Source organism: Anarrhichthys ocellatus, unplaced genomic scaffold, assembly GCF_004355925.1.
Source record: "Anarrhichthys ocellatus isolate YVR2014 unplaced genomic scaffold, GSC_Weel_1.0 scaffold86, whole genome shotgun sequence".
NCBI classification, from domain to species: Eukaryota; Metazoa; Chordata; class Actinopteri; order Perciformes; family Anarhichadidae; genus Anarrhichthys; species Anarrhichthys ocellatus.
The window spans coordinates 2,316,080-2,336,628 of NW_022280116.1; the positions used below are offsets into that span (position 1 = coordinate 2,316,080).

A 20,549-nucleotide genomic window follows, 5' to 3' on the forward strand; every position below is an offset into this window, starting at 1 on the left:
TACTTCAAAACTTTTACTGCAATATTCCTCAACTTTAAAAAAACAGCTGTTCTTTATTTACATCACTAGTGACAATAACAGCTCATCTGAGCTAATGCAACAATTGATTAATTAATCAATTAAAACTAAAGCAAAATGAATTAATCAATTAAAAATAGTTTTAATCATTGCTGGCCTGGCGTACACAAAGCCAGTTAACACAATGAACTAATCAGAAAGAAATCAACTGGTTTGCTAAACTGCTGCATGTAATCAGACCAAAGAAGAACAAAAAGAGACACAACTAGTCAGAAGATTAAAAAGTCTTATTTGAAATGAGAGAAGCAAAAAAATAACAGTTCCTACTGTGAAGTGGAATGTTACAGAAAGTTACAGTGATAAACAGGGAAAGGCGAGAGCTGACCGATATATTGGTAGAGCTGATATTAACAACCGACACTAGCCTATCAGATATATCAGTACCGATATGCTGACAGACATCCAGACAACCAAACTGCAGTGTGGTGAAACGCAGCAGTTAACGTTTTACAGGCTGTATTTTAACGTTAGTTTTCTCCCTCATTTCAAGTTAAATATACTTTTCTCCTGTAACTCAGTTATTACAATATTGTTTCAATAGTGAGGTATTTTGTTAAACAGAGAAAATGTCATACTCAGACATATCTTTCATGTTGCGACATGAATGTCATAAACAAATACCAGCCAATATATCATTATTGGTTTTAATTTTTCCTCAAATATCAGTTATTAGTATCGGCTTTGAAAATCTACAATCAGTCCGGCTCTCAAAAAAAAAAAAAAAAAAAAAAAAAAAAAAAAAAAATTTTCAGCTGTGAAGAAGTGACCGTGTGTGGAAGTGACATACTGGCAGAAAAAAATACAACAACAACTGGTGTAATCCAAAAAGCAAATCTTTCTCCATTATGTCCTTCCCCTTTTGTCTTACTGCCACATTGGGCAAAAATACAAAATCTAGACGGTGATGAGAGTCCTTCTGTGTCGGCTGCAAACACTCCGTCCTCATCACTGCGGAGCCAGCGGGATGCCTCTGGCGTCGGTGACTTGGCCCTCCTGCAGGTTCTTCACCAGCTGTGCCAGCCAGCGCTTGGTGGTGGTGTCGTCCTTCAGCACCTGGGCGAAGGTGCTGTCTTTCAGCTGGTCTGGCAGACACTGACGCAGGGCTTCTCTGGCCCTGAGGAAAAGAATACCACGTGTCACAAAAACCACCCATATACTTCTCTGTCAACATCTGGCTCTAAAAGAGACAACTTCTCATGTTGCATGGCTCCAAATGGAAGTGAGAGGTACACCTTATTCCTGACATGCATTATTAATACTACTTAAAGGGATACTAGCTATAATGGGCTATTTCTCCTACCCATTAGGTTGATATACTAAATATTGGCAGACTTAAAAAAGCCCAGTGTGTAGCGTTTCTGAGGAACTTGTAGCAGGAATGAAATACAAGTACAATATCTGTGTTTTTGATAAGTGTATAAATTACCTGAAACTAAGAATCGTGTTTTTGGCAGCTAAGAATGAGTCCTTCATATCTACATATCGCGCAGATTCTATTTGATTCCGCATATTACCGCGTTTCCTGTGAAAGCACTGAGCTAGGGGGGGGGGGGGGGGGGGGGGGGGGGGGGGATGGGGGGGGGGGGGAAGGGGGACTTGTGGCAGAAATTGATGGTATACAGTAACCAATCCTGGCCCCACAGTGGTGGAATGAACTCCCCACTGACATCAGGACAGCAGAGTCGCTGCCCATCTTTCGGCGCAGGCTGAAAACTCACCTCTTCAAGAAGTACTACCCTGAGCCTTCCACTTACCACTTATTGTATTCGTATTGGTTTGTTCAGATCATTATCTAATAAATAATTAGTGTATAAACATTAGATTCTGATCCCAGGCTGACATGTCACTAAACACTGGATTTGTGTAATGGCTCCTCCTAGTGGCAACTACTGACAGTTACATTCTTCAGTCATATTCTCAGTCCCGTCAAAGTTTCCAGAGTCAGAAAGGGTAAAAAAAATGTAATATCGACATGTTAATATTAAACATTTGATAATATTGTGTAAATAATCCAGCACCTATTAAATCACTTGACATCTACAGTTATGGTTACAGACCCTCTTGTATTTTTAGTGTGATTAATTTGCCCAAAAAAGAGACAAAAATATATTTATTTTGGCCACTATAATTTGTGTAGTAAAACTACAGTGAAAATCTGATATCGTGACGTCCCTATGAGGGACTTGAACCTACCGTACACAAATTACCAGCCAATCAAGAGGCAACGGTAAAACAGGTGAGCACATACGGTGTATCGCATCGGTTCAACATTGCTCTACCTGAGATTGTCTGAGAGGCGAAGGTAGCAGCGGACGACGTGCTTCAACAGGCGAGCTGATGGTTCTTTAGAGAGCTGGAGCACCATTTTGCCCTGCAAAAAAAAAAACACAAAACAATAATTTTATATATATATGCAATGGGGACTGCTGGGGCCAATGTTGCACTGTGCAGAGAGCCTCAGAATTCAGATGTTTCTCAAAACACTTACGAGGATCATGGCCACGTGGGAGAAGCGTTCATACGTCTGACATATATAGGCCAGCCCTGTGTCATCCAACAAGATCTTCTGCAGTATAAAAGTAGCAACCTGCCAGACAAAAGGAAGGGAAGAATTTATGTTTCTGGAACTGAAAAGAGTAAAAAAAGAAAGACGGTAAAATTAGCACTACAGCAGTAGTAAAAGCTCATATTACTAAATAAAAAGCAGCAGGTTGGGAGAGATGACACAGGGTTTTATTGATTACTGCATACCAACAGTCAAGTTAGTGTACAGGTCAGTTAGAGGACCGTATGAAAAGCAGCTGGAACAGTTCAGTACCGTCTTGGAGAGCTCACTCCCTGATTCCATGATGCGGAGACACAGCGGGATGATTTCGGTGGTGAGGAGGAAGTTAATCACTTCTTGTTCGTCCGTTTTGACCAGAGCACCTGCCGTAAACACGGAAACACAACTCGGTGAGAGTAACGACGACACCGTTTTAATGGAAAGAACCATCATTTAAGAAATAAAACCCATAAGCAGGAGGGAAGCATTACCTATAACTCCGAGGCTGGTAAGTCGCAGGTACTCAAACGGACGTGTTTTGCTCACAGTGTGCAGAAAGGGGTAAAGGAAAAGAGGGATGTGAGCAGCAAGAAAGGCCGACCTGGTGAAGGGACAAAGAAGTAAAAGCATTTTAAAATCAACGTGACCAGACTCTTATACTCTTATATCAGAGGTAAGCTGCAAGGTCCCTTTATACCGACATGGATTTTACTGAGAAAGGAGACAAAAGTAAAGTACCTACATTAACATTACAAGCAATTAACTGAACAGGGATTAAAAGCCCTAGTTCTTGGATGTGAGACTAATTCCTATGTCAATAAAAAAAAAAATACATTTAACAAAGTAAATGCCACAAAAACCAGTGTCATTACTTTTCCATTTAAAGAACTCCCTATTACCGTGTCTCTGGGTGTGAGGCAACACACTGCAGCAGTGCCAGGGCATTGCACACTCTGTTAGACTGGTGAGCTGTAAGCGTGGGTGGGTTTATAGATGGATAGATGTTCACTATTTCCTAATAAAAAGAGAAAGAAATAAGACGACAGAAATCAGTTAAACTTATCTTTAAAAATGCCACGCAACAGCACATATAATGAACACGCATGTATACTAGGTAGCACAGCTAGGGGGGGGGGGTCCATACCTGCAACAGGGCAGCAATCGTGCCACAGGAGTGCCAGAGCATTGGGGCCAGGTCTGGCACAGACTCGCGCTTCTTGCTCAACTCCAGCAAGGCATTCTCTCTGGTCTCCGGACTGGACAGCTCATTGATCCATTGGTAGATCTTCTCCCGGTCTACCTGGGCCAGAGCTGTGACGTTAGTAACAGCCTGTTTAAGGACGGGAACACAGTCAAACGCATCCATTATCGCCATGCAGTTACACTTTGGATACTGTCAATATGAAGGTGTGAGAAAAGACATTATCTGCCATTTTGCTTATCATAACAATACTTATCTTTACATATCTTATGCGTGTTACAGCTAGACACATTCACATTATTGAAATCAATATATTCAACTATATCAGCTTCATCCTAGCGCCTCTGTGAATTAATTGGCAGTTGTTTTCTGAGATCTACGTAAGTTATTATTATGCCATCACCTAGTTATGTCAGATAAAGTATGTATTTCGTAACAGACCCAACCATTGCAAGCTGTGCAGCCAAACATGGTCCAATGCCACAAGCTATTTTAAGCTTCAAAAGATACCAAATGTGAATTTGGTGAAATACGAATACGTGGTGCAGAAGACATCTACAATATTTCCATTTGATGAAATGGTGTAACCATAAAAAAAAACAACCATGGAGTCCTGGGAGTTACATATTTCCCTCGATATAAAACAATGATAAAACTTAAATTAAGAGTTGTAACATGATACTCCATATATGTAGCCAATACTGTCAGACAGTGTTGGACATTATAGTTTACAACCAAAAGCAAAATATAACGTTAGAAAAGATTGTAAAAGTATGTTAAGGCGGCTGATAGCGCACATTACACTGATATTAAGATACTCACTGCTCCCGTGGCCAGCATTCTCTGAAGCGTTGTGTGGTCCCGAGGTGTCGTTTAAACTACTGTATCAGCTGAAGTGTTGTGTAGCAGCAAACTAACGTGGCTGCAATGAAACAAACTTGGCGAAACCAACACACAGCACGGGCAGCTAGCCCAAGCTAGCTGCTAACGTTAGCGTTAAATGTCTCGTCAAACGGAATCCAGTAGCTACGCGCGAACATCAACATCACAAACAACATAACTTCACATCAATATCAGCATAACAAAACGTTAATATGTTCCGTATCGATAACGGCTTCGATAGATTGACGGCTATTTACCAAATAACATTATCCAGCGGGTAGTTTTTGTTGGCAATGGAGGCAACCAACCTAAATACAAATCGCCAAGATACCGCGAGAGCAGGATCGGACGCACTCTCGGCGATCATTTCCGTTGTCAATTTTCACATTCCCGCCATCATCGCGCAGTGTTGCGAGGCGTCGTGTGCGGGTCCACTGTCAACAACATACGTACTGGGGAGCAGGTGAATGCCGGCAAAACAAACTTTCTGCCGTCGGAGGACCCACGGAGACGTTACTGTGATTTAAAAGTTTCAAGACGACCACGTATCATCGACAGGTAAAGAACGGCGACGATTTAATCAAACTGTGAGACTGTTTTCATCACCAAATTACAATCAGGCAAATTAGCCAGTTAGCTAGTTCCCGCTAGCATACTAGCCGACTTGCTAATGTCGGCCTCCCCTCCATTCAGCGTCTGTAGATGAGGGGACGACATCTACATCCCATATATTCGGCTTGGCTGTAGCGTTAGTCACCCTAGCTGACTCTTTTTGTGACTGTTCGTCTTGTCAGAAAAACGTTAACCAAGCAAGAAGTGAGGAGCGCTGGTTGCACTGTGTCGCGCATCTTCGCTCGTCTTTGCTGCCGCGGTTCAGAGTGGCCATCGGGTTAGTTTGACGGCTAACGCAGACCAGGCTACTACATTGACTCTTACTTGAACTGCTAGCCAGCTAACACAAGTGGCTTGAGTTCCTCCACTTCGTCAAACGCTCACCCATGTCTGTCGAACATGTTGCTGCGAGTGTAGTCTATTTTAAAGTGTGCTGTGTTTTAGCTGTTGTGCTAACGTTATGCTGCATGTGGTTGAGTTTGTTGTGACTTTAAACAAGCGCTCAGTAGTAAACCGCTGCACGTAGCGGCTTAGCTTAATTGCGTTATTTATATTTGTCATCAGCTGAGTAATAGAAACATCGCGAATAACAAGTGTTTTGGGGAGTTTTTTAAAAATGTGTATGGTTTATCATTGAGCTCATTAGCATACGCTTGTCAGTGGCAGTAAGTATGGTAAATCGGTGGCACTGATGTGATTAAAGCGTGACATTTATAATCTAAATCTATGTAGACTGGACACAGATGGTGGGCTGTAAATGACACACTTGTGGTTGTAATGACATTGATTATTTAATTTCCCTCTTGTATAGGATTTGTTTGATCACAAGTCCCAGCCTCCAAAAGTGCACCAACTGGATAGTAAGCCATGTCAACCATAGTGCCCAAACTGTCCAGCGGTGGCGCTGTAAAGATCCGCTTGAGCAGCATGGACATGGGCACCACCAGATGGAAGGAGGGCACTTTTGAGATTCTGGAAAAGGACAGCAAAGTCAACCTGTGTATACGATTCAGCTGTGGCGGAGCTTCCAAAACCTTCCAGGTATTGTTCAGTTTGCAGATACTCAATAACAGGTGCCGCTGTGAAAACATTGGTTGGATTCTGAAGCATTTGTTACGCTTTTCATTGTGATATTTTGAGATCCACCACTTGAATATTTGAGTCTCGTCTTTAGAGAAGTCTTGGGTGTTTCTCCCTTTTATGATAAACATATCGGAGGCTTCAGGAACATCCGGTGATATGGATGCTAGCTGTTTGTTGATGCTTGTACTTTACTCTGCAATATTCAGTCATGGCTCGCTTGTACAACAAGCATTAAGATACAATTTCAAGGGTTTGGAAGCATTGATGCTGTGAAATGTACAAAAATTAAACATATAACTTAAGTTAGGAAGGAACACACCTCAAAGACCATGGAGTAAATTCATTTCAGTGTAACATTAATAGGCAACTAAAGTATTCAATTGTAATTATTTATGGAAAAATGTACGAGATAGATAAATAAAACGATAATTAATCAATTCATTTGACTATATTCAGTGTTTGTCCTATATTTATATTTCTATATATCTATCTATCTATCTATCTATCTATCTATCTATCTATCTATATATATATATATATATATATATATATATATATATAATATTGTGAGCGCCGCTGCTAACATTTCACAACAGCTGAGGAGAGACGGGTGACGCGAAGTTGACGTTGGATTTGGTGTTTTTTTGTTTTTAGCTGAGCTTGCCCGGAGAATATATCTGAAGTGTTAATTTTTAACAACAAAAATAGAATGCGGCAGAATGAGTGTCTTCATACCCCCGTACCCATCCGCTGGCCCAAAGCAGACGAGCTTGTGGAAACATCTAATCTAGTTTTCTTTTCTTGCCCTCAGCTGAGCCAGAACTTGAAGACTGTGAACCAGAATGTGAGCCGAATCATGCTGACTTTGAAGGACAGCAGTGTCATCGTGCTCGACAAGATTCCTCCGAGTTTGCTTCAGAAGACTAAAGAATACCTGGAAAAGCTGAAGCAGGGAAAGCCAAGTAATTACACCACTGCTCATTTTAAGAAGTTGCAAAGCTTTGTTGATGGTCCGCAGCATGATGGAAACCAAAGGAAAGTGATCGCTGCCTGTGATATTGACTATCATGGTTTGTGATTGAGCCGGGTACAAAGTCATTATTTTAGTCACAGCTTTGCTTTAGCTGTATTTCTCTTGGTCATGTTGACTTGGTACAGAGACAAAGAGGGGCATTACTTTTTCTTCCTCTTATTAATAAGCTATGAACAATTCATTTAAATACACATACACAGTATTACAAAAATAATGACTAAATGTTTGTTTTTTTCAGTTGGACTTTGACACATCCTTAATTAAAGAATTGCCAGATTAGATAAAGCATCAAACTGTTAAGTCCTGTTATACTTGATTCTGATGCAAGTTTGTCCTGCTCCTTCTACTCCTGATACTGTGTGATACTGTGTGCCTTTTGATTTTGATAACCAGTCTCTTCTTAAAGAACATGGGTACGTCTAAAGATAACAACACCAGTACATTGAACCTCTCTCTGCCGATCTGGCCCCAATCTCTCCAAACAAGTCATTGCTTTTCTTTATTTAAATTCAGCAAATAGTCACAAAGCTTGAACTCAAGAGCAGCCGATACATTGATCGTGGTTCCCCAGCACAAAAACACACAATTCAAATTATTAGTAAATTGTTATATATGTATGTATTTTTTAAATGTATGCTTCATTTAAAAAAGTATTGCCATTAGCAGTTTAAAATAGATATTATAAGCTTCTTATAGCTAGTGTAAGGAAGTTACACAGGTAGCGCAATACCTAGCTGTAAAAACGATACAATATTTATTATTTACTATTATTATTATTACTTGTACTTTAATTATGACAGTGTTTTTAATAGTAACAGTTCTTATGAGTGGCGTCAGTGGGCCGCAGTGGGCTAGTGTGTGTGTGTGTGTGTGTGTGTATGCAACGCGCTGCGGAAGGACTGGATTGGGATCACGATCGGGCGGTTTTAACTTTGCAGCAGTCAAAAAGTAAAAAAAGGCGGGTCTTGTGTCAGCCAGAAAGATAGAATCAACAAATTAATTCAAAAAGATCAAAGCAGGTCATGAACCGTTTGCCCAGTCCCGCTCTGAGCTGGTAAAAATAACAAGGAATATAACAAACCGGCTCTAATTACAACCTAATGTACTGATACAATTAGGTTCACCATCATTTCTGAATCTGTCCAAGCACCTCCTGTAACTCAGCAAACTCATAAACCACCAAAGAGCACACGTTTAGGTATTAGTTTACCGTATTTCTCAGTAACATGAAGTGGACTGAGGGGAAGAATCGGTCTCCACAAACACCACTTCCTGCAGTTACGATGGTGTTTTTCCCTCGTCAACTTCTCTCAGAACTTCATCTGCATGTTTTATAATGCGGGGGCGCTGTTCTACCAAAACAAGTGTTTTTAAATTCCGTTTAATGTGATATCTGGTTGCAAATATGAAGTTAAATAGCAAAGAAATTTGAATATGTGTACATTTTTTTAAATTCATACATTTTTAATATTTTTAATTAAGAGGAAGAAAAAATTCAAGTTCCATAATCCGTGGTCTATTATTCCGTTACGCTCCCTGACATTTTAGATAGTTGCCGTGATATCGTTTCAGTGTTGTCATCGAGTAATATAAAGTATTGTATTTCACGTGCTTTGTCCTGATTTCTTTGTTCTTTTTTAAACTTGGCAGTTTTAAAATCATCCCATGGAAGTGCAAACTTCAGTGTGCTCGGGAACCGCTCTGTGAAAAATGACACCAATCCCTCAGGGGAGAGACAGGTGAGCAAGAAAACGCCACGTTTTCTTAACTTTAAATTAAGAGACGTGTACACCGACATTTGACTGAAGTTTCCTAACCTCTTCCAGACTACGCCGAGGCGGCAGAGTGCAGAAGGCAGAGAGGACACGACACCGCGAAAGCCCCTGGGCAGCCCGAGCAGAGCTGCCTCCACTCCTACTCGCACCGGACACTCTGAGAACAGGTATGGTGGAAATCCATGTTGCTGTCAATATGCAAATTATGTCATGTGATCAATTTGATGAGGCGATGAAGGTTGGCATCATTACAATGGAGCTCAGCCTGTGTTGTGTTCTTTCTACCGATAACAGACCCTTGGCAGGCATTCCTTGTGACGATCTTCCTGTGTATGACTGTTGTCCTAATGGAGAACTTTGACGCCTGTCATTAGCTCTCATGGTTTTGTCTTTCTTTCCAGTTTAGGATTGGTCGGTTCAGGTTTGTAACATGAATTGTTCCGTGTCATTGTTTTTCCAGGAGCGAGAAGAGAAAGAGACTCCTGACCTCAGAAAGTGACCTGACCGAGGACTACCCCAAGGAAAATGACTCATCAAGGTAAAAGCAACACGCCTCACTGCCCACACTGAACTCCAGTGGGTGGTGGATACACATGCAATGACCTCACTTCAGAAACCTTTTGTCTCTGTATCTGGTGAAAACAAGGATACCAGAATGTTAATATATACAGGATTATAAAGTGTTATTTGCATGAATAATGGCTTTCATTGGCAGAATGGAGTTTTAGATTCCACAGTCGGGTAACATCCAACAATCAATGTACTTGTATCCTCAGCAACAACAAGGCCACTTCGGACCCATCCAGGAAGTTTCTGCTGAGCTGCAAAGAGAAGCTGAAGCAGGCAGAAGAGAACCGGAGCTCAGGTAAACGTCGACATCCACAACTTAGCAGCAACACTTTCTATATGTTGCTGCTGATGTCTTTGCATGATAGATTTACCTATCAGTGCGCCACACATCAGTGCTCCACACAAATACATGGCATCAGCTTTTGGTTGCCGAAACTGAAAATATGGTTGCCATTTTTAGTCACCTTAAATTTGAGCAATTGAGATACTAAGCAGTTATATGTCAGCTTAATAATATAAATGTAACATAAAAGCTTTGTTACAGTAAACAAGTCTTTGTAGTTTGTGTTTTATTTGAAACTTTACAGAATTTGAATGTACAGAGCATCAACCTGTGTATTCAGACCTAAAACTGACATCATGCTTCGCTCGCCCTCAGCTCCGCTGGGTTCAACTCCCCTTCAGCCGACGTCGTTCTACGGGAGCCGCTCTGTGACGAAAGACTACAGCCAGAGCCACTCCTTCTTGGACAGGTGAGTTTCTGTCGTGGTCAGCTAAAATGTACAAGCTAGCGTTGTTCTCAAAATTTAATTGAGAAATGTTAGTTGTACTTGAACGTAATTGTTAAGTTGAAGCATGCAATCATTGTGGGGCCAGAGATTCACATCTGTCTAATCCCCCCCCCCCCCCAGGCCATCCAGCACAGCTCAGACCACTACAGCCAAGAGAAGCCTCATGCTGCCCAATCACTCCACTCCCTTCAAGAAGGTGCGCACCTCTCTGGACTACAGTGGCTGGAACAAGCAGCGGCCCTCCACTCTGGCCCAGCCTCAGCCCCCGCTGCAAGGGTAAGAATCAGCCACATGTGAAGAGAGACTGGACTGCGTTCATTTTGGATGTTGTGAAACCAAAGGATGACCAAGGAAAATCAGAAAAAGATGTGTATGCGAGAGACAAAAAATGTCTCCCATGAAAACCATGTCTCTGTAAGCCCTGTAAGAAGTTGTGTTGGAAATTCAAGGCAAATGCATCATTTCACTTTCATCCATTGTGTAAATCCTGTCGTTCATAATTATCCCAGATTTTCCAACCTGGGCAACACTTGCTACATGAACGCCATCCTGCAGTCCCTCTTCAGCCTGCCGTCCTTCTCCAGCGACATGCTGAGGCAGAGCATCCCGTGGAAGAAGTTGCCCATCAATGCATTGCTGAGGTACGACGCTAGTCTCTGTAGACTCGGCAAGAATCATTCCTTCATTCATGCGTTCGTTAATGGACTCCTTTTGAAAAAACAACCTGACTAAAAGTCTTTTATTCTGCGCGATGTCTTCGCTGCCTGCAGGCGTTTTGCTCACCTTATGGTGAAGAAGGACGTGGGCTGTCCAGAGACAAAAAAGGACCTCTTGAGGAAAGTGAAGAGTGCCATCTCCTCCACGGCTGAGCGTTTCTCTGGAAACATGCAGAATGTAAGATGTCCCTCTGGAATCAATGGTTCAGAGCAGTTGTTGTAGATAGGTCTGTCTCAGTTTTGTACGTCCCGTCGGTACATAACCCTCCTCTTACATTCATTAATTGTGCTTAATTCAGTCCCGTGCGTGTCCCGTTGTTTCCCAGGATGCTCACGAGTTCCTGAGCCAGTGTTTGGACCAGTTAAAGGACGACGTGGAGAAAATGAACAAGAGCTGGACAAACGAAGCCGCGGCGTCCTCGTCGTCCTCGTCGTCCTCTGTGCCATGCGAGAACGGCCAGGAGGCGACGTCGCCGGCAGCCAAGGCGGAGCCCGGCGAGGAGACGGACACCTCGCGCATCTACACCTGCCCCGTGGCGGTCAACATGGAGTTTGAGGTGCAGCACACCATCACCTGCAAAGGGTGAGAGGCCCATCTCCTGCTTGATCACCCGAGTTTATACTTGCGATGTGTCTTTTGTAATGTATTTGACAATAAGTGATAGTGGCTCTGGAGAAAAGAAATGTTCATTTCTGCTTTCATGGTGTTTTGCAGATGTGGCGAGGTAGTTACCAAGCGGGAGCAATTCAACGACTTGTCCATCGACCTCCCGCGGCGGAAGAAAACCCTCCCGCTTCGCTCCATTCAGGATTCTCTGGATCTCTTTTTTAGGGTAAGAAAATTCCTCTTTGTCCACCTTCAAAGCTTGTTATATTAATTTAGTGAGCAACTAGATGTATAACTATTAAATGTGTCATGATAGAAGTTACTTTTTCCTGTTGCAGATGGAGGAAATTGAGTACTCGTGTGAAAAGTGCAATGGGAAATCAGCGACTGTTATGCATAAATTCAGCAAACTGCCCAGGTATTGGGGGGTGCAATGCAAAGATGTCGCATTCAGCTTCAAATGCTTGCAGTTGAACATATTTCAGTGTTGAGCGCGCACACACACACACACACACACACACACACACACACACACACACACACACACACACACACTGCATTTCAAACGTTAGATTAGCACCACAACTGGTACTTCCTGTAAGCATCCGTCGATCACTGCTGATGTGTGATGGCTGTGTTTCTCCCCGCAGGGTGCTTATCCTCCACCTGAAGCGGTACAGCTTTAACGCTCAGCTGTCTATGAACAGCAAGCTGGGCCAGCAGGTGGTGATCCCCCGATACCTGACCCTGCTGTCCCACTGCACCGAGTCCACACGACCCCCCTTAAGTCTCGGCTGGAGCTCCCAAACCTCCATGTAAGAAATCCTAAACGCGGTGAAATAAAATGTATGAATAATAACTTTAAACATTTACATCCTGAGCTTTTTGGTGATTGAGTAGGGTTTTAAGTAAAGTTTTTTTCTTTTCTTTTTTTGACTTTGATGCATTAAATTTGGCTGAGAGATGAGAACAAAGGTTTGTAAACCTTTTCATGTTTTTCCTCAAAGGTCAAGAACACTCAAAACATCTCAAATGGTCAACTCCTCCACAGCACCTCTCCGGTAAGTACCGCCAGTTCAAACAATGACGCATCCCTTTAAGAAAAGTGGCTTTGACGTCTTTAGACCTTAAAGCCATATATAATATAATGCATGATTTTGTGCTCAAATGGCATCACAAAATATGGTTTTAATGGGTTTCAATCGGAACATTTTTGTCCTTAAGTGTTTGTATTTTCTACGCAGTTTATTGCTGGAGCCGAGGTTGAACATCCAAAATAATTTAAAAAAGAAAGCTCACACCATCTCAAAATGATCCACAGCCACACATTAGCGTAGCCAAAATGATCACATGACCACAGCTTTAGTAAAGTGTGCTGCAACTTGTTCTCTGTTCGAGCAGCTTAATAAATTGTGTGTAGGAAACCATTAGTAGTTAATACAAACAGTGTGTCAACTGTCACATATTGCAGGAGTAAGAAAATGTCCTAAATTGTGCCCAGACTTGATTTTACTATTTGCTTATGAATTCAAGCACTGAGCTTATGACCTTGTGCGTGCGTGTGTGTGTGTGTGTGTGTGTGTAGAAGGATTGGAGGGAAAGTGTCCAACTCCAGCTGCACCTCTATTCTCTTGGACTCCGACTGTGAAGAAGAGCTGAGCAGAAAGGTGATCGCGAGCCGCAAGTGCCGCCTCAGCAGCTGTCTGCCTGACGATGACGACCGACCGGAGGAGGTGAGCAATATACTGACGGACCACGTTGGTTATGATTCAGCCTCCCGTTGTGTCCGTCGCTGTTTAGACACTGTTCTGTGTGTCCTCAGAGAGGAGCAGCGATAGACTCGGCAGACTTCGGTGGCATAAACGACGATGAGATGCTGGCAGCCGTGCTGGAGATGAGTCGTCAAGAGGCCGGGCTCTCGGATCCGCCCCCCCTGGAGGATGAGCCAACCAGCAGCCCGGACACGGGCTTTGGGGATACAGATGCCCATGACCTGGCCTATCACACAGATCTGCTGGAAACAGACAGCAAACAGCCTTCAGGTAGTCTATTCTGGGAAATAGGGGTTTATACAGGGGGCAGTCCAGTTTTAATTTCGTCTTTTAAAAATGAAATGCAGTATAATAGAGGGGTTCTATCACTAGTAGGTAACTGAATTGTGTACGGGTCGATCTTGTGTAGATGTGCTGGATTCCCTGGACTTGACCATGGATGAGAACAAGGAGAACCAGACCCCAGAGAGCGTGCAGCAGCAAGGTGAACTGGACTGGGTGCAGCAGTACAGTCTGGATCAGGAGAGAGAGGAACAGGAGTTACAACAGGCTCTGGCTCAAAGCCTCCAGGAGCATGTAAGACAACATGACATCTGCAGGGCTTTCCTTTAGGAACTGAGCGATGGCGCTGCTGCGTCTAAATACTATCGTAGCACCACGATGCCATGAAATGACCTGCGTCAAATACGCAAACTAGAAGTACGACTAGAGGTACTTTAGGAAACCATCATTTGTAAGAAATCCTTATCGAGTAACGTTACGTTGTTACTATCCAGGCTGAACCGGTGTTACATTAAAGTGCTTTCTTTTGTTTACTTTAAGGATCAGCTTATGTCATGGCAATCATCTAATGAGCAAGCAGGCATCAAACACCCAGCATGCATTAGTTGAGTGAAGGAGCCATGTTGAAACTTCTCGCCCTAAATCTCATTGTAACACCGTGTCTCCCCCTCACCCCATACAGGAGGCCCAGGAGATGAGAGAGGATGATGATCTGAAGAGGGCCACCGAGCTCAGTTTGCAAGGTATGAACCAAGAGCGACTGAATGTTGAGGAGCCGACATAATCGCTCGAAAGCAGACATTTTTTTTTGGCTGTCGTTGAGCATCTTCGGCAGACCAAGGACCATCGATGTTTTGTTGGGGTGTCGGCAGTACTAGTCTCTGGCAGATATTTGAGTCATTGCTTGGACAATGCCTGACCACTATCAATATCTCCTCACACAACAGAATTTAACAACTCTCTGCCTGAGCTCTTGTGCTCAGACGATGATTCTGGCAACGAGGACGTGCTGGACATGGAGTACACTGAAGCAGAGGCTGAGAACCTGAAGAGGAACGCTGAGGTACCAACATCTGCCCTATCATTGGTCTATCATAAGTAGCTAACTTTTCGAGCTGTATTCATAATACACAGTATAGATGGGAAACACTGAGCCGTTTTGATTCACAGTAACCTGATTATGAATGTTGTGATCCACAGAGCGGAGACGTGGCCAACTCCTTCAGACTCATCAGTGTCGTCAGTCACATCGGGAGCAGCTCCTCCTCTGGTGAGCACTCAAGTGTTTGTCTGCTGCGGCCGAGATACGCACCAATACTCCCTCACATAGGAGACAACAGGCCGATGCACCATTACTTTAATAAATAACATTCTATACAGAGATATGGATGTACAGTCCCTGACAAAAGTCTTGTTGCTTGGGTACAAGTTGACCTTAAGTGCCCCTCAAATATATTTGTAATCAATTTTTTTTTTTACAAGAAATGGCTAATTTCAATCCCAACAGCTTTTGAAATAATGTTTTGGTGCCAAATGAAACTGCTGAAAAGCATTCTAACGTTCACAGCTTGGTAAAGCCCACTGAGTCAGTTTTTGCAAAGACGAAAGTCTTGTCGCCTTGTCATATGATGCACCCAATCCTAGATTACAGCCTCACCTGTGATCAATAATTGATCAATCAATTAGTGGGTGTGTATAAAAAGAACCCCAGCACACCAGACCTTCACATCAACTGCAACTTGACCTCTGACAACATGCCTAAGATTCACCCTGAGACCAAAGCGTTGATTATCAAGAGGCTGAAGACCAGATCCACTGCTGAGGTGGCTGACACCTTCAATGTGTCTCAGCGTCAAGTACAAAGAATAAGAAAAAGATTTGAAGAGACTGGAGATGTTTTTGACAAGCCCAGGTCCGGCAGACCCCGCAAGACAACTGCTCGGGAGGACCGTTTGTTGGCTCGAAAATCCAAGGCCTTTCCACTGCAGCAGAGCTCCACCAGGCCTGGTCACCTCAAGTCCCCGTGTCAACCAGGACAGTTTGTAGAATTCTGTCTCAAAATGGCCTCCATGGTCGAATCAGTGCCCAGAAACCAGCACTAAACAAAAGGCAATTAAAAAAACGTGTGGCATTTGCCAAGGCCCACAGCCTGCTAAAAGGATGGACGCTGGAAAAGTGGCAGAAGGTGGATTTCTCAGATGAATCTTCGGTTGAATTACATCACAGCCGCCGCAAATATTGCAGGAGACGTACTGGAGCCCGCATGGATCCGAGATTCACCCAGAAAACAGTTAAGTTTGGTGGCGGAAAAATCATGGTCTGGGGTTACATCCAGTATAGGGGTGTGCGAGAGATTTGCAGGGTGGAAGGCAATATCAAGAAGTATTAGCTACCTCTTACATTCCCAACCATAAAAGGGGTCAAATTTTGCAGCAGGATGGTGCTCCATCGCATACTTCCTTCTCTACATCAAAGTTCCTCAAGGCGAAGAAGATCAAGGTGCTCCAGGACCGGCCAGCCCAGTCACCAGACATGAACATCATTGAGCATGTCCGGGGTAGAATGAAAGAGGAAGCATGGAAGACGAAACCAAAGAATCTTGATGAACTCTGGGAGGCATGTAAGACTGCTTTCTTTGCTATTCCTGATGACTTCATCAATAAATTGTATGAATCATTGTCGAACCGCATGGATGCAGTCCTTCAAGCTCATGGAAGTCATACAAGATATTAAATATGGATCTCACAGCACCACTACTTAATTCACTGATGTTATGCAACATATTTTTGTATTTGAAGTAAATTATTTGTTCAATTTTCACATTACTCTCTGTAGGCGACAAAACTTTTGTCTTGCCAAAATCTGACCTTTCTGTGTTCATTAAATGATCAATCTTTCTTCAGTGAAGCAAATTTATTTTAGTATATTAAACATAATTTGGGAGGGTTTTAGCTTTCATATGAGCCATTTCTAAAACCAATGGATTAATTAAAAGTCAGGTTATAAGCTGTTGTTTCTACAAAATGGATAAGTGACAAGACTTTTGTCAGGGACTGTATTTATTTGTTGTGTTTTTTTTTTTTAAACAAAACCTAACTGTTTCCTTACACATTAAAGAATGATCTCAGTCACTTCCACACAGTGAGGCATACAGCTTATTGATTAAACACTGGTCTCGGATCAGTACTCTGTATTGGGCCTGAAAAGGTCAGATTGGTGCGTCCTAACCTCCATCTGCCACAAATGCTCTTTATTTCCCACCACAGGCCACTACATCAGTGACGTGTACGACATGAAGAAGCAGTCGTGGCTGACCTACAACGACCTGGACGTGTCGCGCACACAGGAAGCCGCCGTACAGCGAGACCGGGACCGCAGTGGATACATCTTCTTCTACATGCAAAAGTGAGTGTCCCACAATGAAGCCGGTGGGCGTTACACGAGTTGGCTGTGTGTGTGTTTGCCCCGACACGTTTTTGGTTGTTTTTTTTTTGTATCTTGTGTGTCCTCAGGGATGTGTTTGAGCAGCTGTCTGAAATGGAGCGATCCGGAGTCAACACCACTCCAGAGGCGGGAAGGAACGTCCTGCAGCCCCTCTGAACCGCAGTAGTGGGAGCGCTCCTCTGAACAAACTCGAGTACTACTGATTGCCGTCCTTCTGTGGTCGTCTTCAGGCACTTCTTCTCCTCTACAAAGAACGCTCAACGCCCTGCTAACATGGCACCCGTGAATGCCAACGCGGGTACTAAACTGTCAAGACTCTTTAAGAAACCAGAAAATGCAGTTAAAAATGTTCAGTGGATCAAATTTTGCCTCCATGTTTTTGGGGGCTGGAGTTTTACTTTGCTATGATTTTTATCAAACAGTTTTGTAAAGTTTCCTTTCTTCGTTTGTCTCTCGATACACTTCTTCCAACTCTAAAGCCGTTCACTCGGGCTTTCACTTAAAATGCAACTAGGGAGCACCAGATGCTACTGGTGCTTCATGGATTGTACGTTTTGCAGACCCTTTATTTCCCATATAAACTAAATAAAGATATATTCTATGTTGGAGTAAGCTATTCTAGAGTTAGAGGGGTGTTGTATTTAGCGGGTACATTTTGGTGCAATATTTATGTTCCGGCTCAAACCGGCCAATTCAAATGAGCTTTCTGTCAGAGCGTGTGGATGTTTCCCAACTTGTTTTTTGTGCTTGACTTATGAACTTGTTTGTGTGTGTGGTTGTCTCCATATTATAGATTTGAAGATCTGTAAGCTTAACGAAGCCTGTTTCTTACCGTGCTTTTCTCAGTAAAGCCTACCTTATTCTTTTGGGGATTTTGACTTTGTGCCTCCCAAAACTTTTATAAATATGTATACAAGCTTTACTTTGAAAGTTGTACAACCTTATTGCTTTTGGATAAGTGTCAATCCTCGACAATGTGCAAGTACGATTTTTTTTTTTTTCCTTTATAAAAAGCCAACAGATTTTCTATTTATTGCAACATACGGTTAATATGTTAATTAACCCATCAACCTGCCATGGCGAAAATGAGTAATTTATACTAGAGCACCAGGAAGGCTAGCGGTCACCTTTAAATTCACGGCCAGTATTCAGTATTTGACACTTTAAACCTCTGCTAACCTGTTCACTAGTAGTAGCTACCCGGCGTGCTTGCTTCTGTACTAGACACTGGTTGTTCAGCTTCTTTTGTTACCGCTGTAAAAGAAATTAAATCACATTTCAGTAAACCGTGATTAATGTGCAGTGTTGGAACATGCTGTCTGCTGGACATATTCAAATTATTTCCTTAACTCACAACAGAAGAAAGTATGATACAGCATTGTAAAACATGGGTAATAAAAAGTAATCTGGATGGACCAGTTGAGATTGATACCCAGTTTAAGGAAGTGTGCATTATTATTAGGACTCCTTGAAGTACAGCACTGTTACACGATGAACGTACACACCTTGTTATAAGAGCAGCTAAAGTTACAAATTCGTTCACCTTTTAATGTCAGCATTTCTGAAACATTGCTCTCCTGAACGTCCCAAATGCCGTGTAAAGAGGGTCAAATGTCTTTGTGAAGTAAAAATGAACTGCTTTCTTTTTCTACCCTTCATACACAGCAGACTCTTCCTAAAGCAGATTTTAATAAAATACTACAGTGAAAGTGCACAGACTTTTTAATTTGATGTTTGAAAGGATATCCACGCTCACACTGCTGCACGTCTGCAGCCAGGTGATTAAAGTCCTTCAAAAGCAGTGGCCGCAGATTTGTGATTGTGTGGAACGCAGCACGGCGGTGAATACAGTCAGGATACCGAACAACAATATCGAGCACCACAGTGCAAGTTAAAGGGAGCAGGTACTCGTCACCGTGAGCTATCCTGGCTGCATCGCTTCATCAGTGGCTCCAGATGTCTCCCTGTGAGTCTGTTGTACTCACTTAGAATGTAGCTCTCCTTCTGCAGCATCTGAAAACAAATTTTGGTGTAATTTATTCACTGTGTGACAAACCATTCGGATTTGAATTAGCATATAATTCAACAAAATCATCTGGGTAGCACCCAAGCAGCATAAACGCAAGCCATTCATATCACATCATCAATAATGTTAGCAGTGTTGGAGAGTTAAACGTGTGTGTTGCGCTTTGTATGCTTGAGAGATGAAACCTGATTAAACAGAATGCATTTCATAGATGGACAGGAGCAATGAGTGGTGGCAAATGAGACTCATCTCCAGCTGGTTTGCGCATGTTTTACAGTTAAAGGGCCAGTACACCCAAATAAATAAACAAAAAACGTCTTTCCTTATTACCTCCATCAATATCAAGCCATTTTTTCTGTTTGTTTGTTCTGATCTGCCTCTAAGATATATGCCTCCACCCATATTCAATGAAACATCTTTTTTTTTTTTGGTTCTCTCATCTTTAAGAAATTTAATTTGAATAATATGACGGCAATATTGCTTTCAGGAGCTCTAGATGACCCACAGCCCGGCCATGGTCCACTTTTATGGAACTATTTGTGTTAACAAAGAAAGTGTCTCATAAAAAGAGATGAAAGTGTCTTCTGTGGGTTATCAAGAGTAACATGGAAAGTGTTCTGGTAAAGATAAATATTGCAAATTGCAATATTCAGGGGCGAGCGGAAAAAGAAACACGATTCACCTCAATTGTACTGGGGGGAGGCAGAAATGTCACAAATGCATCAGGGAACGCACATAAAACCAGAACTATCTGCATGGCTACATACCATACTAGAGAAGCTTTGGGGGAAATGTTACATTGCAACAAAAAAAAAGTTCCCATACAAACCTCAGTCCATTCTTCCTCTGTCTCATGTCTGTAGCCCAACAGGTGACAGATACCGTGTGCAGTGATAACCTAAGGCACAAGAGGAGCAGTTAAAAAAAACAATATTATTTATTAAATGTATTGTGCATCATGAAAGAAAGTGCCACTGCAAATCTGAACACATGACAGTTGGTGGAATTCAATAAGGTATATACAGTGGGTACGGAAAGTATTCAGACCCCTTTAAATTTTTCACTGTTTCATTGCAGTCATTTGCTAAAATCAAAAAAGTTCATTTTATTTCTCATTAATGTACACTCAGCA

General features: G+C 42.5%; 3 protein-coding genes across 3 annotated transcripts in view; 1 reads left to right on the top strand and 2 right to left on the bottom strand.

Moving 5' to 3' along the window:
* Positions 1-5,210, bottom strand: cnot9 (CCR4-NOT transcription complex subunit 9). Its single transcript, XM_031874986.1, has 8 exons — positions 4,647-5,210; positions 3,768-3,953; positions 3,523-3,638; positions 3,115-3,224; positions 2,897-3,006; positions 2,567-2,665; positions 2,358-2,449; positions 1-1,192 (listed from the first exon to the last, which is right to left on the bottom strand). Exons 1-8 carry the CDS (start codon positions 4,662-4,664, stop codon positions 1,024-1,026), a joined length of 900 nt encoding a protein of 299 aa, XP_031730846.1. The 5' UTR covers positions 4,665-5,210; the 3' UTR covers positions 1-1,023.
* usp37 (ubiquitin specific peptidase 37) lies at positions 5,073-19,103 on the top strand. Its single transcript, XM_031874984.1, has 24 exons — positions 5,073-5,264; positions 6,130-6,359; positions 7,213-7,363; positions 9,085-9,173; positions 9,261-9,376; positions 9,670-9,747; positions 9,986-10,074; positions 10,438-10,531; positions 10,691-10,846; positions 11,080-11,211; positions 11,341-11,464; positions 11,613-11,869; positions 12,002-12,119; positions 12,232-12,311; positions 12,544-12,708; positions 12,901-12,954; positions 13,479-13,626; positions 13,716-13,935; positions 14,075-14,241; positions 14,630-14,690; positions 14,895-15,010; positions 15,148-15,217; positions 17,214-17,352; positions 17,460-19,103. The coding sequence occupies exons 2-24, from the start codon at positions 6,186-6,188 to the stop codon at positions 17,545-17,547; spliced, it is 2,886 nt and encodes a 961-aa protein (XP_031730844.1). The 5' UTR covers positions 5,073-5,264; positions 6,130-6,185; the 3' UTR covers positions 17,548-19,103.
* Positions 18,595-20,549, bottom strand: part of ybey (ybeY metalloendoribonuclease) — a 13,236-nt gene continuing 11,281 nt past the window's right edge. The window contains exons 3-4 of the mRNA XM_031874987.1: positions 20,247-20,315; positions 18,595-19,404 (exon numbers count right to left, since the gene is read on the bottom strand). Coding sequence (XP_031730847.1) covers positions 19,303-19,404; positions 20,247-20,315 — 171 coding nt within the window. The 3' untranslated portion in view covers positions 18,595-19,302. The remainder of the gene's footprint in view (positions 19,405-20,246; positions 20,316-20,549) is intronic.

What these genes read in the sequence shown, in the direction of transcription:
- cnot9 (XM_031874986.1), bottom strand. An exon ending in GCCTCACACCCAGAGACACG is followed by an intron (nt 3,225 to 3,522) that starts GTAATAGGGAGT and finishes TCCCTTCACCAG; the next exon opens with GTCGGCCTTTCTTGCTGCTC. An exon ending in CGCCTCTCAGACAATCTCAG is followed by an intron (nt 1,193 to 2,357) that starts GTAGAGCAATGT and finishes TCTTTTCCTCAG; the next exon opens with GGCCAGAGAAGCCCTGCGTC.
- usp37 (XM_031874984.1), top strand. Translation starts at nt 6,186, where the DNA reads ATGTCAACCATAGTGCCCAAACTGTCCAGCGGTGGCGCTGTAAAGATC. An exon ending in GAGCTTCCAAAACCTTCCAG is followed by an intron (nt 6,360 to 7,212) that starts GTATTGTTCAGT and finishes TCTTGCCCTCAG; the next exon opens with CTGAGCCAGAACTTGAAGAC. An exon ending in CTCTGGATCTCTTTTTTAGG is followed by an intron (nt 12,120 to 12,231) that starts GTAAGAAAATTC and finishes TTCCTGTTGCAG; the next exon opens with ATGGAGGAAATTGAGTACTC.